The sequence below is a fragment of the Anabas testudineus genome, chromosome 24, assembly GCF_900324465.2.
Source record: "Anabas testudineus chromosome 24, fAnaTes1.2, whole genome shotgun sequence".
Taxonomy (NCBI): Eukaryota; Metazoa; Chordata; class Actinopteri; order Anabantiformes; family Anabantidae; genus Anabas; species Anabas testudineus.
The window spans coordinates 9,621,675-9,639,133 of record NC_046632.1 but is presented as its reverse complement, the minus strand read 5'-3'; the positions used below and the strand labels follow the sequence as shown (position 1 = coordinate 9,639,133).

At 40.4% G+C, this 17,459-nt stretch overlaps 1 protein-coding gene across 4 annotated transcripts in view; it reads right to left on the bottom strand.

The window, feature by feature from the left end:
* Window positions 1-15,713, bottom strand: part of LOC113149433 (estrogen-related receptor gamma-like) — a 29,958-nt gene extending 14,245 nt beyond the window's left edge. For 2 of the 4 annotated variants that reach the window (XM_026341555.1, XM_026341556.1), the window contains exons 1-2: window positions 6,367-6,484; window positions 1,958-2,074 (exon numbers count right to left, since the gene is read on the bottom strand). In XM_026341555.1, coding sequence (XP_026197340.1) covers window positions 1,958-2,074; window positions 6,367-6,484 — 235 coding nt within the window. Of the gene's footprint in view, window positions 1-1,957; window positions 2,075-6,366; window positions 6,783-15,663 lie in introns of those variants that run through there. The other 2 variants (XM_026341553.1, XM_026341554.1) reach the window with 2 other exon arrangements.
* Between the last annotated feature and the right edge of the window lie 1,746 nt (window positions 15,714-17,459).

Sequence of the window (17,459 nt, the reverse complement as noted above, 5' to 3'; positions counted from 1 at the left end):
ACACACACACACACACACACACACACACACACACACACACACACACACACACACACACACACACACACACACACACTGTTCACATCAACAGCTTAACTATTCAGCTTGACAATTCCCTGCCGATTTTACTTTAAACACGCGCTAATAGTTTCAGGTTTATTCCTGAGGCAACTTTGCCGTGGTGTGAGACATTTGGGCTGAGATGAAGACATCAAGCGTGGAAGCGTGTCTAAAAAGTGTAATGACAGTACACCTGATCCTTCAGCCTGAGATGAACTAAACTATGTCATTATGCAGAGAAGTTGTCTTAGTGGAAATGAACGAAGAGCCTGACATACAACTTGTGTTACCAGCACAGATTGTAGTTAACTGCTGTTGGCTTCTATTATGAGACGTGTTTGGTGCTGGCAGAACACAACCAAACTAGATGGCCATGATTTATTTTTAGGAAATGTATGACTGTTGTGTCTCTAAGTGAAGCTTATAAACACTCCTTTTTATAATAGGATATGCAGTATTACACAATCAGTATTCATGGCAGAATTTAGTTTGACTTCACATATAGAACTCATATAATGTTGTACAAACGCAGACACTTTGTTCAGATTTTTTTAATTGGGGGGAGTCTTGGAGCGACTCATTAGGGAGTGTTAAGGTTTTTAAAGCATTTGTTTTAACACCTATGTTGGTAAGTGAGTCAAATCACTGTTCAAATTGTTGTCATTTAACCTGATTCAGTAACTTTAGAAAAGTGTGCATACTGAAACGCTTCATCTGAAGTAACTTCAACCTAACAAATATGTATCAGTGGAATATATGACATAGAGTTTGCATTAGGCACTGTCACATTAGTGCTATTGTGATTATGGTGTCATAAGGTTAAAGATACACTCATGCACATCCATTAACACTACTGTTAAGTTTGGCTTCATTTCGCTAGGACCTCTTGTGTTTAATATATTTATTATTGTTGGCTGTGTGCAGAGACCTCTGTTTGACAGTTTTGCTGGTCATTTATTCTCCTGCACACAGATGAACAAACATAGGTTAAATAAATTGACATTTAGTATTTTTGAGGCCTGACTGAATATAAAACTTGGCCAGAAAAGCAGCTCGTAAGTTACACGCAGTGAAGTCCCATTTCAGCATTCAGTCTGATATTAAAAACTGGGTATTGCAGTTCTTCCAGGAGACCTTCCAGTGGAAAAAACCAAAAAGAAAATCTATCTGCTAGATTTTCCCTCTGTACTCCCAAAGGTCTCTCACTGGAGGAGAAACAACACTTGCAGGAAGTGAGGTGGGATGTTCGGAAAGCATTTAGTGGATCAATATACCAGGCAAGAGAGGGGAAGGGAGGCAGACGGAGAGAGAGAAAGTGAGGGAGAGAGACACCCCGAGCCCAGGGGAGAGGGAATTCTTGTGGGAGCAGCCTGTGCTTTTCAAGATTCTGTTACACATCTCAGTTGGTCTTGGTAGGAACATCCAACTCAGCAGCTTTTTCCACCCATCTCAGTTAAACACTAGGAGGCTCGGAGGTGTGAGGAGAGGTAAGTAAGTAATTCTGTGATGTCACCGGTGTCTCCCTGAGTCTCCACATACGGCTTTAATATCTGATGACTGACCAGTCTCTAGCCCCGGTAATACCGGATTAGACTCACAGTCACAAAAGAGCAAATGTTGAGTCGTAAGCTCGAGATATACATAGAAGTAAATATCATTATAATATCATATCAAACATTGTGTTGTAAAAATGCCCCAAAACACATCTGAGATTTAACACCATTTCTTGACAGGATCTAACATGATTTGAGAATTTAAATACAAAAAAAAAACCTATTTCAGTAACCACATTTTGCCATTTCTGCTTGATAATTGAGAATTTTCTGGTGACTGATCAATTCACACATGATTTCTGAAGAAAACAAAACATAATCCAGATAATAAAACCAGCACTCACCTTCCTTCAACATGCCAACTTTAAGACATTTCATGAAGCGACAGGCCTGGCACGACTTGCGTCTCCTTTTGGTGATTTCACATTCGTTGGTGGCCGGACAGCTGTACTCGATATTCCCTGAAAAACATCAAAGTTTGGCACATCAAAAAGTGAGAAAAGAGAAGGAAAAGGATATCAAATCAGAAGTAAACACACGATACAGAAAGTAAAACACCTAATAAATGTGCGCGCGTTCACTCCCACACACACACATACACGCACCTGTCCCAAGGTGACCCCGTGTGACACTCCTGAAGGAGAGGAGGGTTTAGTGGCATTTTGATGGGACATGTTAAAAGCACCTCCCTGCCCCAGAGTCCCACCCCCATTTTGATTCCCAGATAAATTAGCTTCATTAATGCAGAGTGTCCTCTTTGCAAGGCTCACCACGACCCCTTCCAGCCCATCCTTCTTCACCTAAAGGATGATGGGATAGCTGCCCTCCCTCAACAACACTAGGGCTAAGAGATGGACGCACAGCCGAGCGCTCTGCATAATGTTCTCCTGTAAAGACCGCAAGCTGCTGTTAGACTGGCCCATCTGAGGCTCCCATATCATGTAGCAAAGCTCGATGTATTATTCAAGTCTGTCTCGACGGCTGTTGGCTCACTATGGAAATATTTCCTATGCAATTTAATCACTCGGGTCCAAAAACAGGCAGAAATGCAGACATATTGAATCTGCTGCCATGTAACCGCTGCCTGTCTTTCTCACCAGGTTCCGGTTAACAGTTTCTTTCCGGATCATTACACGCTTACATCAAAAGTTGATGTGACCCCAAGAATCCAATGACAAATCCTCTTTCCCAAGTATCCAAATCCCTTGATTGAATGTTTAAACAATGTCTCATAAGTCCAGAGATGTATTAATGGTATCTAAAAAAAGCAAACCAGGTGTTGTCTGTTGCAGTTCTGCCAGATCTGTCTTTCCCACACACACACACACACACACACACACACACACACACACACACACACACACACACACACACACAACCCCCTGTTGGTCAAGGAGAAGGTGCCAACATTTGTCAGGATCCCTGGCATCGATGGTGCCAGCAGGGTCACATGCACAGTGAGGGGCCCAGGGCACCATGCCAGGATGTTGGACAAGAGTGCTGTTGGTTTCAGGGTGGCTAAATTCTTCTAAACTGAGGTATTAGCATAGAGAAAATACACTGCAGTGCTCATTTATTGATAAAAGTGCATGCTGTGAAAAAATACTGTACTCACCAAATTTTATACGGCATGCACGAGATACTAAATCGTATTGTTTGCTATTTGTTCAGTCAGAGCACAACGATTTCTATCTACTAATTTTAAAAAGGTTTTAAAATGTACTACATTTACACAGAGAATGTCAACAATACAAACAACAGTCAGTACGCACAGTAAAGAACCTGTGATTTTTGAGGAAACTGACTTATGATGCCCCACAATGCAATGTACAAAATAAATAAATAAAAATCCTACAGTAGGGGTGTTTTTGTATTTAATTTAATAATTACTGCAACATGCATCCTGGATGTGTATAAGGTGATATATATATATGTGTGTCTCTGTGCACACATGTTCACTGTACATGTACTATAGGTGTGAGTATGTGTGAATATATGTGTATTTGTCATTTTTTTGGGTTTTATTTTTACTATCAGGGCAAAGTTTGCACCGTTTTCACTTAAAGTAAAATATTACAGTTCATAGTAGTGGACTATAATTACATATACACAATAAATTGTAAGTATATATAGCACGTCACATGAAATTTCATGGCACATAAACTCATGAAAATATGCACATAACATAAAAATGACAATGACAATTAACAATCATCTTTGAGCGGTCTCACCAGGTACTTCAAATTACTCCCAAAACTACATAATGCACTTTATTTGATGTTCCCTATTTGGGTATATAAATAATGTGAAAATTGTAATTGACTGTATACTAAATATAAGTTGACAACAGAATAAAAAATAAATAAAAAATAACAGCAAAATAATGATACAAACGTGCATAAATTGTCTGATTACTGTCCACTATAGAGTCAAAGTGTTGTTGGACACAGGTGTAGTTTTGTTTCCCCTCCTTGTTCTTACCCTTGCTTAACTTTTCTCGATCACATTTTTCATCCATTACGATATTGTGCACTAATTTGTAAAGAGGAAAGAATAGAATACAGAGGGCTTTCATCAGGTTATAAAAGGTCGCATTCATTTAATATTTTTAGGAATATTAAAGGAAGCATTTTATACTTGAATGGATCAACAATAACCAGTGTGTGTGTGTGTGTGTGTGTGTGTGTTTGTGAGAGGGGGGCTTGCACTGGCGGTCCTGAATAGTCTTAAATTGCCTACCTCTAAAAAGCTCACTGTCGGAATACTCTCTTAGTTAATCAGGTCTTGTGTCCACCTTTATTTCTTAAAGGACATTTCAACCACTCTAATATCCTTCCTTAACCTCTCTTATTTTCCCTCTAAATTTTGATATATTATTATGCCATGCTATTATCCACGCGCTCATCTCCACTCAAGCTGGACCTCTCCTTGTCCTCCTCCTTTACCGAGGCCGGGACCCCCCTTCCTGATTACCATTCCATTAAAGCGGCTTCTCCTTTCAGTGGATGACCATGTCCCCCGTCCCTTGTCCCTCTACCTTTTATTTAGACGTCTCCTCTGCGTTTATCTCTCGCTCCGCTCTCCCCGTCCTCTGTTATTGCCCCGACAACACGTGCCTCAGCTTCTAATTGCCCCCCACCCCTTGGGTGCAGGTCTAGAAGGGCCTGGGGGCAAAGAACAGATCTGCACCTCCCACCCTCCTTTCTTGATTTTCTCCCAATGAAATGCCTGGTTCTTAATTACAGTCACCCAACACTGATTGTTATTGACTGAAACTCCCGCAGCTCAGGACGAATGACGGACAGATTAGGTTCATTACAGGCTTGTCCTCCACAAAGGGGAGCGAGATGAAGAAGAAGATGAAGAAGAAGAAGAATCTGTGCATGATAACACAAACTCACACAGCAACTCTATTTACAGTGTTTCAGATATGTCTATAAATCCTAAGTTTAAGACGTAACAAATTAAAACAATGCAGGTCCATGAGCTATTCCGTATGATCGTCACTACTATTTTATTTGTTCTGTTCAGTCTGGTTGTCACCACAAAGAAGTGTTTAATTTTTTTTAACCACCCCTTTACGCAAATACTCATATAATAAATTAAACTCTTAAAAATCTGCTACAGTAAGTATCTTTAATGTCAACATAGCTGGTCCCACATTATGTTGTTGCTGTCATCACTGACATATAGTTTATTTTGTGTTTTCGCAACAGTACAAACCATTAAGTAGATCAAGAGAGTGTTTTGCCTTTTAATAGTATAATTAAATACATATAAGGGACAGATTAGGTTGAATTGTGTTGTATTGTTTCAAAAATTCTCAAGGGTTTGGACAAAATAAAGGTGTTTTAAAAACCTTTTTTACATTAACGTGCTTTAATGTTGCCACGGCTTCACTAACCTGCCGTCCAACACCATGCAGACACAAATGCTGCAGATAAAACACAAAATTCAGCATCACCGTTTGCGGCACACTATCTTTATCCAAGTGATTACTCTGGATCATTTCTCACACATGGCAAAGTTGATGCCAGATGTGTGATCCACACGCAAACACACTCACATTTTTGTGTGGCAGTCAGTGTGAGGACACTCATTGACATTATGCATTCCCTAGCCTCCTACTGTCACGTAGGCTCTGGTAATCTACTCTGTTTAAATTTTTTTTTTGTTTGTTTTTATTTATCACATGCACTGCCTTACACTAACTCTAACCATCACAACTAACTGCCTCACCCTAAACTTTGCCCTAACCCTAACCAAAAAAAAAAAACAATTTTAAACCCTAAAACCCAGTCTTAACCACGAAACACCCTTCATATTGTGAGGACCGGCTAAAATATCCTCACTTTGTAAAAATGTCCTCAGTTCAATGGTTAAACTTCATGCTGGTCCTCACAATGATAACCATACACACAAACACACACACATGCACACACACAATCACAACCCGGAGCAGATTTACAGTCTGGGCCTAATGCTTGCTGCAGACATTATAATCACTACACTGTATTAGTCCCATAAGAGGAGAGTGTTGGATACCAGCGCTGAGGAACACGTGACAATGGATTCCTATCAAGTCCTTCCTGGCAATCACAACTATCATGGGGGGGAAAATCAAATATTTTAAAAACTGCCCTTCTGCGATGTACCAGAAGTGACCTAAGATTAAGATTTAACTCACAGTGTGCAGACACTGGATGTCAACTCAGGTGAGTCAATCAAAACTGAAAGAGTGAGTGGGAAATACCTTGTATTGTTCTTTTGAAAAAGGCTTTGCAGGCCTCACAGGAGGCCACTCCGTAGTGGTACCCCGAGGCAATGTCGCCACACACCAGGCACAGCCTCTTGGGAATAGCGTTGAGCATGTACTCGCACTTGATTGGCGAGTCGTCCACCATGCTGGCAGAGCACTCCTCGTAGCGACGTAGACAGGCGCCGCCACCTCCGAGCATGGCTGGGTTGAACATTGGAGGGGAATCCAAGGCGTGGGAGCGTCCACTGCTGCCGTTAATGTAGCCGCCGCTGGCGTCTGAGTTACCGCTGGGACTGTGGTGACTGCCTGTATCTACCAGCGAGGAGGAAGGACTGGATGGCTCAGTTTTCACGTAAGAACCACAGCTCGAGGATAGGTGTCGGTCCTCTGAGGGCATTCTGGTTAGCAACCTGTGTAAACACATGAGGAGGTACAGTGTGTTTCAGTACACGGTTCAAATATATGGTAACAAAATGTTTTTCAAAGATCTCTATGAGTACCAGATGAATTCTGTTAAGACTCCATGAGCCCAAAAACATGATGGTTCATGTAATCTTTCAAGTCAAAAAACTGTCTGCACAGGCTTTCTAACAACCCCAGTGAAACGGAAATGGTGTCTGTTTACCTCACTGTTATCCTGAGAAATGGGACACAAAGACCCCTACTTGAAGGTAAATATAGCTACATCAGAAAACTGCAGCTCAGTGGAATTATCACGACTAACAAACCTGACAAGATGTACTGATCATTGCTTTCTTCCATCATCGCCTCGTGACCCTTCAAGACATTCATCAGCTGCAAAAGAGTATGCAGGTTCATCTGAGATTGATAGATTATGTTACAGACACAACCATTAATGTGTTGGAATGCCAGGTGATCTACTACGGTAGCTTTTTTCTCTCAGGCAAAATGGTAACTAACGACCATGTCAACAGATGCCCCATACATCTTGCAAACAATGCCCACAATTGGTCAGCTGCCAGAATTAAATGAATGAATGAAACTTCAGAAGGCTGTTAATGGACACAGAGAGGTGTTACACTCAGCATTTGGAGGATCATGGGTAATACATGACCCAATCAATAGTCCCGGTTAGTTTGCAAATGGACGGTGCCGGGTTACGGTGGGTTTAAGCAAGAGGTTGGAGAGGCTGGAAGACCTGGGATTAAGTTCCTTAAACCCCAAATTCATTAAAAGGTTTGGGAAAACACACTACATCTATTTCATGTCTTTAAGATTACTTCCTTTTCCCCACTTTCAAGGGCTATTTGGCAGTTTTTTGTCTCTTATCCTACTCAAGGATTCAAGGACGGTGAGATGTAACGTTTGTGACTAAAACTGAATTATAAAATAATTATGACCAGATGTTATAAAAAAACAAGGCAAAGCATCTGGGAAAGTTTGCATTGACACTACATATATAAGAAAAACAATAAGACACACAGTTGTCTATTTGCAGAGTATATGCACAATACAATAAATAAAAACTGCTACTACTTGACAACAATTTCTCTTCAAGGCGGTACTGCCTTTATATGTTGTTGTACTTGAAGTGGCTTCAATAATATCTGCTCACACAAAGCATGACACGAGGCCTGAGTCTGTGTTACCGTAGAACTACTGGCTCTGTCTGTCACAGTTGGTGCTGATCTCACACAACGTCCGCCCTACATGTGGGTTGTAAAACTTGTGTGAAAAGGGTGGGAAGAATGTCTGAAACTACTGCAGCAGCAAGCTGCTACGAGATTCGTCTGAACGTGCTCCTTTTTTATACCAGGGACTGCCCCTTTTTCCAAATTTAGTGCTGTGGTTAGATCCGAGTTTCCTTCTGTTGCCTCTTTGCATAAGTGTTTATATATAAAGCCATGAAGTCATCAGGTCCCGACAACATGAAACCTCGCATTTGACTGCTAACGGGTAGCAGCTGGAGGGAGGGAAAGAGCAGGAGATAGCCTGTGCCCCTGAGCCCAGATCAGATCTATTGATCCTCTGCTTCCTTCCTGTTCCAGATGAGGCATGAAAAAATAAACCCTCCTCTTACGGGTCCCAGACATTCCTTATGCATTTTTAATCAGTCAGGACTGTTAACATAGTGCGAGATGGAGCGATACAACATTATGTTCAGTCTTCATTCTGAGGATGATGCGGTTTATAAAAGATTCACAGGACTCACGTTAAATCTTGTTAGCAATCAGCATGAACATATAGGTATATTTTCTCCCATCTGAGGGAACTGGAGAGAGAGCGGCGTGGTAACAGTTAATACATCACTGCAGCCAGATAGAGGGAATCCCTATGGAATAGTACATTGTGGCATATGTAAAAAGTAGTTCATTCCACACTTAGCACACAGTAACGCTGGGGAGATGTTTTTTTGTTAGGTTTAATGGAAATTTCTAATGGGTCCTTTCAAATCTGTCGAAATGAAATAATGGCACGAACCACCAATTCGCGCGGCCAGAAATAGCTTCATAGTTTCATAATTTGGTTTCCCACTCTTATTATAAAGCGACATAGCATTTTCTAAGCGCTGCCTGACTCTCCTCAACCCATCCTGCTCCCTTGGAAACACACACACACACACACACACACTCAAACACGCACAAATGCATCGCACTTAATATCTAATGGGGTGGTGTTTGCTCTGTCGCGCAGAAAAATGGCACAAACTGAGCAGACAAGCACGACTCATCAGACAGACGTGAAGGTCACCTGCTTTCTCTCTTCTGCTGTTCTTAGAGGCCCAGATGCTTCCACAGTGGAAGCCTCGGAGCAGCAGACACACAGGTTTCTGTGTCTGTCCACCACACTGAAATAAAGAGAGTGTCGAGAAACCTCTCAAAGTGAAAACTACAACTGTGCTCAGACTGTTTAATTCAACCAAGACGCATGTCAGATCAGTGACCGCTGCTTTTTTACTTTTTTTTTTTTTTTTTACTTTGGAGCCAAAGGGTGATGGGTGTGAAAATGTCCCAGCAGAGCAGATTGTGCGTGTGTATTTTGGCATGCCTCCTCATGCTGGCTGTGTTGCAGATCCCCTGCTTCCCTACATAAATCCTGAATCCATCCACCTCTTCTCTAAACCATGAAATATGTTTCCCAGCCACCAAATGTCAGCACAATAAATTTTTACCAGCAGTCAAAAAAATAAAAATGCATATTCAAAACAGTGCTCCAAAATGTCCTCTTGCTGTCCTTCGCTGGATGAGTGAAGGGTTAAAAAAATCTGGTTTTCCATATTTACAACGCATTTTCTAACTGGGGGGAAATATTATTGTTGAGCTCGGGGTTAAGCTTGTTGCAAGGAACACGGCGTAAATCATGCTGCTGAACACACAGTCGAACATGGAAGCGCAGAAGGACAGAGGCAAAGAGCCATGCATGAAATTAGTTCATTAATCTTTCTATGATAGGCTGTCCTTGTTTGGGGCAAACTCTATCAGCTTTTAACTGAGTGCCCCTTCCTGCCTGACACATAGATTACACTGTTAGTCTGCGGCCGTGTCTGGGAAATGAATGGTCATGCGAGCGGGAAAATGAGGTAGCGTGTGTCGTCCAAGTGTTAAGTATTAACAACAACATGTGTGTGACACAGTGCTGGCACAAATGAAGGTCAAAAAAAAAAAAAAAAAAGAAAATGAAAAGAGAAATAAAAAAAGTGCAAAAATTTCAATGCACAATTCACCAGTTGCTGCAAATAATGCTGCAAAAATACGTTTTAAAAACACATTATGTTCCTCTAACCTTGGAGTTTCACACCTGGACACAGCCTCTGAAGCATGCACATGCAAAATTTGAATTACTGCCTATCAAGTCGTGCTGGGTTCAAACAGCATCTTAAAGTCTCTGAGGTGTTCTGGTCATTGTCTGCTGAATGAGATCATGCGTTTGCTGTATCTGCCTCCGAACTGTGGAATCAGCATTTAAACAAAAAACGTGTATTTACTTGATTTAGGTAAGTGATTTTGTTAGTACTATAAATTCAGTTGTATTTCTGTGTCTGTTAGGATGTTTGCATGTATGTGTGCATCAGTCTTTTTTATCTCTGATTTAGACAAAATGTACATTTTTGGAAAATAAAGTTTAGGCCAGCCACTAATTCTAATTAAATAAAATGTAAAACACAGTGAAAAAGGTCCGTTATAAATTCCTGGAGATGGAGGTGGCATCGTCATATGTCTGTCTGTCTGCTTAACAATTATATGAGTCAATTATTAAGCCCCCAGTATTTTGCACTTTTAAAGAATCGAACAGGCCACAGGGTGTATTTAGAAACATAAGGATACACAGTTTTAAACAGATTTCTCTCGCAGAGTCATCAATGAACCTCTTTGTATTTTTATTTATTTTTATTTACCCAACCCAGCACTTCATTTATACTGCATAGACTTACTTTGCTTCTCTCTCTCTCTCTCTCTCTTACACACACACACACACACACACACACACACACACACACACCAGCTTGTACACAGAACTTTCAGCATATGGCCTCTTCAATGTCACTGCCACGAGGAGAGGCTGCATAGATTTCCCACATGGATGATGTCTCCTTACCTGGAGGATCAACCCCGATCTACATACACATCCACCACCTCCAGGAAATTGCTCTCCCTGCAAAGTCAAACACACCCCTAACTGCCTTTTAAAAAGAAACAGAAGAAGGAGGTTATGGAGGAGAAAGAATAAATGAGCAGAGACTTAAGCCGTCATTGGGAATCAGAGGGGGACTCATGAGGGACAGTTACGATATTGATTTCATAAATAAACAGAGATGGCCATCGATCCTAATGTTATTTTGCATTTCAATTACTGCCCAGAAACATAACCTTCAAACGTCTGCTTCTCCACAGTAATAACATCCACTGATAATCGCAAGCGAGTCTTGTCCGGCGCAAATTGGCTTTTCTCTCTCCCCATCTTTTTTTTTTTTTCTTCTTCTAAATGTGTAAATGACACAACTTTGCATTTGCCTAATGGTATTAGGGCATGGGCTGAATTTCAAGTGAGACTCAAGCTGATACAGTAAGCGCTCCGGTCAATTGACACAATGCAAATTAACGTGGTGAAGAGGAATTAAGTTCACAATGTGAGACCTCGTGAAGTTAAATTAAACATGCTGGCCGACCCACACTTCATGATTAGACTCGCTGTTTCTTCTTCTCCTTCTTTGTGTTTGTTAATTTAATTTCATCAATAAAACAAACTCATTCTCAGTCGTCTCTGAGCCACTCAGCCTGAGCACATGTAAGCCACATTCCTGCTTTGATAGAGAGGCTGCAAAAAGACGTCCATCTACATCCTGATGAATTCAGAGTCCTTGACAGGCTGCCTAAAGGATATATCTATATCAAGAGGGGGTCATGACATGTAATGAAGTTATTTCTCCTCTCATGCCGTCACACAGCACCACTCTACCACAGAGCTGGGCTGTGCAGCCATCTCCATTAATAAACATGACAGTCTGAACACTCGGAAAACAGTGTCATGAGAAAATGCAGCAGCGAGTTGAGGTGTTTTTTATCACTGGTAATTTTTCCTCAGACTCGAAAGCTGGCCATGAAGAGAAGTTGGAGGGGAAGCAGCATTTTTTCCCACAATGTGAACACAACCCTAGCACAGTCCCACCACCTGCTCCCTCCATCCGTCAGTGGACTCAGGAGGTTGGCTTCCCAGTTGATTTTACTCATCAACTCAAACTTAACATTGCGGCGCGGCTCGACGGATCTCACCACAGTGCAACGATTTAACACTTTTCGTCCATTTTGGCACAAGATGAGTGAGACTGAAACAGTAAACTTTGTGCACTCACTGCGGTGATTAAGCAGACAGTTAGACACCGGTGTTACCAAGACTTAAATGTTAAAATTCTATATAATATTTCGAAACAAAAAATTGGTTTGAACACATAAAAGTAGCAATAAGACCTGAATTTAATGGTAACACGTTAAATTACCCCCTATAAACCTCTGTTGTTTCATAATACTGATCAAAGCTATGACTTTTCACTTTGTTCTTTCTGTATTGGATGTTTTTATGACACTCTTTGGTTTTTATACAATGGTAGTTTCCATTGTATAAAAACTCAACTTTGGCGCAACACAGTTCACTACTGCTCCACACACAAAAAGCGACACCTGGAAATATTTTATGCTTGCAGTTAAAATATTCTGTTGCAATTGAATGATTTACTTTCTGATACTGCACATTTAAAAGCAATTTTTTTATAATTTAAAGATTAATATGCCACATATTTGTTAAGAAACATCAATAAATACAGTTTTCTACACATAAATATCAACTGAGAAGTTTAACTGTGTAGTCATGACTTCTGACAAGATGAAAGATGCGTTTACATGTATTACATCTGTTTGAGATGAACATTCATCATGTTCATAACTAGTGTAATAAATGCAGAGGCGATGCATGAAACGATGATGTGTTTCTTTTAACAGACACAGTCAGGTGTTTCCATGATATGGCACCGCTAAAATTAGATGCCAGGTCAGCGTGTAATTCTTTGATCTCATCCAATATGTGCCTGTACATATGTGTGTGTCTGTGAAAGTGTCTTTTCATGTGTGTTTGTGATTGTGTGTGTGCAAACATTTGACAACCTTAGTGTTTGTTTGGTCGTGAAGGGCAACTATGGAGCCAGCAGGTGGATTGAGAAAAGAATTGTATAGTAATAATAATAATAATAATACAGTAAAAATAATATTTAATAACTGTCATGGTTGTTCATAGGGCTGAGAGATTTGAAATGAATTAAATTAGAAATTAAGCTCTGTTTTTTTCAAAAAATACAAGACTTTTGCTTCTCTATCCAGAATATATGATTGAAAAGTACCTGAGGAGGCAGATCACAAAGTTTTCCGAACTCTATTTCGGTTTTTGTCATTTAATTCACACTTGAGCGCGCTAAATAAGCTAGATTGTTCAGATTTTGGTTTGATTTTGGAGTCAATTCAAGTAACACCAACATAGTACTTGTGTATTTATTTTTGAAAATAAAAACTAATTTGATCACAGTGAGTTTCAATTAACATGGAAACTAATCCATTTATATATTTTATACATTTTCTTAACTGTGCATCATTGATTTCATCCTGTTAAAATAATAACATATATAAAAAGTACCCAGTAAAGTAACTGTGTGCACATACGTGTATATCTATTAAGCATTTTCCCAATTATATTATTTTGTTGGTAGAGGAACATTTTTGCAACTTCAGCAGAGAGAAACCTCGCACCTCTTTCTAAAAGTCCTCAGGGGGACTATGTCATTAACATTAAAATAAAATACAGTTAAATAAATAAAATAATATTAGGACGATGATTATAATCCATTCTGTGTACAGACACATCATTTTGAACATTTAGACAAACATTTATAGGTTTATAGGGTAATTCTAATGTTGGTATGTAGTAAAAAAATGTGTAACTAAATGTAACTAAACAGCTCAGTGGTAACAGAGGAGTCGACCTGAAAACACATTCACATTCACACACTTACATAGAGTTTTTATGGCAACACATGTGAGTGTAAATGTGACGACACGTGTAAAACGTGACTGACCCACCCAAATAAACATATTTTTGCATTCATACATATATGCAGGGTATATATGCACACACATCCAGACCCACAAACACAGCATCACTTGCACACATGCACACACAGAACCTGGCCCAGGATCCCTGTAGATTAACAGCATCACATTGTTGCTTTGTTGCCTAGTTTATAATCATTTTAAATAAAATTTAAATGTTTAAATATATGATTTTAAAAAGTCCCCTGTTCTAACTGGATAGATGTGTGTTAAATGCAGTTTTACAGCTTCTGGAAAGTGATGATTGTGCGAAAAACTGCACTGCACAGGAATTACAATATTGAATGTCACTGCCCTAAAAGACAATATATGAAACCGATATATTTAAACACATGAAAAAGAAACAAGACCCAGGTCTGGTACTGTTATGTGAGCTATCAAAACAACTAACGATTTCCGTAAACACTTGTGGTTAAACATTGCACTTCTGGAACAATTTCTATCAAGTCAAAGACATATTTTCTTATTACAATTAACTTTATTGCAAAAATTACATTGCTGTGCATTATGTGTGCTGCACATTTTCATTGTTAAATTACATTTATTTGTTATTTCAGTGCAAGTTAGTATGCCAGTAAAATCATCAAGGTGATTAATCATTTTTATTATTCTATGCTGATTATTTAAAGTGTATAAAATCCATTTTATACACTTAAAATTACTATTAACAGTCCATATGCAGATGTACTTTTGTGCATGAAGGTGTTCAATCGTGTATTGTCAGTCATAGAAAAACAAGTAAAGCGCAGCCCGAGGCAGATTTTATTTCACTTTTGTCTGTTGAACGTATCAGGAGAGGGAGCTCTGATATACATAAACATAAACTTAACATCACATAATGCTTCTTTTGTATTAATTCTAGAGAGTATTAAATATTTCCAATCACCGTTTGGCCCACTCATATTTATTCAAAAGTCTTTCCAGGTGTATGAGGAGTTCATCAAGGTAACAGTAATGAGAGTTTCTTCTACCTGCTTCATCCCTGTACTCATGAACTAAATGCACAATAACAATACTCCGCACTTTAATCCTTTTTAAACAGAAACGACTGTGTTTTCTTTACGCGTGCTGCCACTTTGGAGATGATCACATGCCTCTTGATGAAAGTGCAAAATCCCAACTCACGCACACGTGATTTATACTTGAACTAAACACTAGCGAGCAGTTATCTGTCGCCTTAAATGTTCTCTTGTCTCTCAACAACACACTCTCTCACACCGACTGATTAACTCACAGTCACCACGTTGGACACCGGCTGCTGCCAGAGGCCAGTGTCTGGATATCATCTGCACTAATCTGCCTCTGGCTCTTTGCTGTGACTGAGGTTAAACCCTGAATCCTGATGCAGAGCTGGACAGCTGTAGAGCGGCAGTCTGACCTAGACTCCCTGCAGGACACACTACTGCAGCCTCACTACAGTGCTGAGCTCTGCTGTCCCGTACAGGGGAAGGTGGAGCAGAGATAATGCAAGGAACTTCCTGTTTTTTTAATTGTTTAAATCAGAGATTTTTTCACACACAATAATTTAAAAACTAAACAATTACTTATGACTTGTTCTCTCCTTTTGTTAAAAATTATTGTTCAAGACGTAAATAAAATTCTGTCACTAAAAAAAAGGAGAAGAGTGGAGAAGTAAAATAAACAGAAGAGAAAAAGAAGTAAAAAGAGATGCACCTACTGGCTGTGGTAGCAGAGAGGATCAGGGATGCACAGTTCGGAAACATCCATCAGTCCACGTTAAGCATTCCAGGTGTTGGAATAAAAAAAAACAACACGTAAACAAACAGCTGGGGAAACGCTGGAGGAGGAGATCAGTTCCTAAGTCTCCACATATTTTGATGAAATGTTGGTCAGGTGTTCCTGGGTGTTGTCTTCCCTCCCTCCCCTGATAAACAAACACACACACGCACACACACACACACACACACTAAAAAGCGCTTCTGGCTCAGCCCGACAAACTCCAGTCTGCACAGGTGCTGCAGGAGTGCGAATGGGGAGTAGAAAGAGTGGATTTAGTGATGATAAAGAGAGGAAAAAGAACCTAAGGTGGAGATAAAGAGAGGAAAAAGGGAGCAAGCGTAAAGAAGAGAACAAGGCAGGGATGGAAAGAGAGAATAAAGATAAGAGGCAGATGGATGGAGAGCAGCAGTGGCGAGAGCGCACTCAGGCTGAATAAGTCAGTGCGGGGACTGAGTCTCCATTGAAGACATGGGGGCTCTTTAAGAGCAGGAGGGTGTGGTTTGGTGCATATGGAGCGGCTGCTATTGGTCGGTTTCTGGAAGGACCGTCCTGGGAGCAGCCAGTGGAGACGAGGTGGGATGGGCTAATGGACGACCAGTGAGTGTCCAGTCATTCACAAGGGAGCGCTGCAAAACACAGAGACACAGGCAGACCCCCTGGACGGTTGGATGGAGACAGGGGACAGACAGGCAGAGAGAAAGAAACAGAGAGAGAGAGAGAGACTTTCACAGCTGGTGTTTACTACTGCAGAACTAAACTGAAGGGGTCAGTAATAATTGACAAGCAACAGAAGTAGCAGCACGTTGACTAAGTGTGATTTACACCAGTCTGTTTACTGTGCTTTAAAGGGCTCAGAGCCAGATTACAGAGCTAAACTGTTCCCTTTACTCTTTTATCCCACCCCTCTACAGATCTGGCTTTCCACAGGCTGCCCTCCTTTAAAGTTACGGCAGCTGCTTCCCACAGCAATTTCACCAGTCACACCGTGAAGAGAGGGGGGGATCTACCAACCCTGACAGAGGCAGGCTGTAAGAACCCGAGAGCGATAACGACCTCGACAGGAATGATAATAATGATGACGACTCAACTGAGAAGTTTGAGTGGATCTTTACCACGTCTGCGTAATGTGTCAGCCGTCAGAGGAAACCTAAAGCCCCCAGCCCCCCCCCCCCTCGCCCTGCACCCTGTCCTCCAACCCACTTCATCAACCCACATTTTCCTGATCGATACAAAACCCATCACATGCTCTTATTGATCACAGCATTGCCGTGTCGCCAGAAGCCTCGGGACAGACTCAGTTTCCCAACCGTCTTTTAAATAAAAAGGAATTATAAATTTGAACTGCTTCTTTTCATGTCAGTCTGTATCAGAGTCACAGGAGCAAAGGCCGATTGCTATAATAAAGGAACTGAGCATTCTCTATTAAACTTTTGATCAATATTTTGGCATTTAATGTACTTTCCTGTGGAGCAAAACCAGGATATTCCTGCTGATCTGATTAAGACATCCAGACATAATCAATAGAGGGGATATGTTTATGTTTTTAATGAGACGGAAAGAAAAGACAGGAAAAGAGGACAAAAAATCTAATGTATGATTTCACATTAGAACAGAATTAATCAAATTAGAAATAATGAAATAAATATTAAATAGACATGTTTTGTTAATGTTTGTTAAGATTTAAGTTATAGAAAATGTTACTATAATCAAACTGGACATCCTCATCTCCCAGGA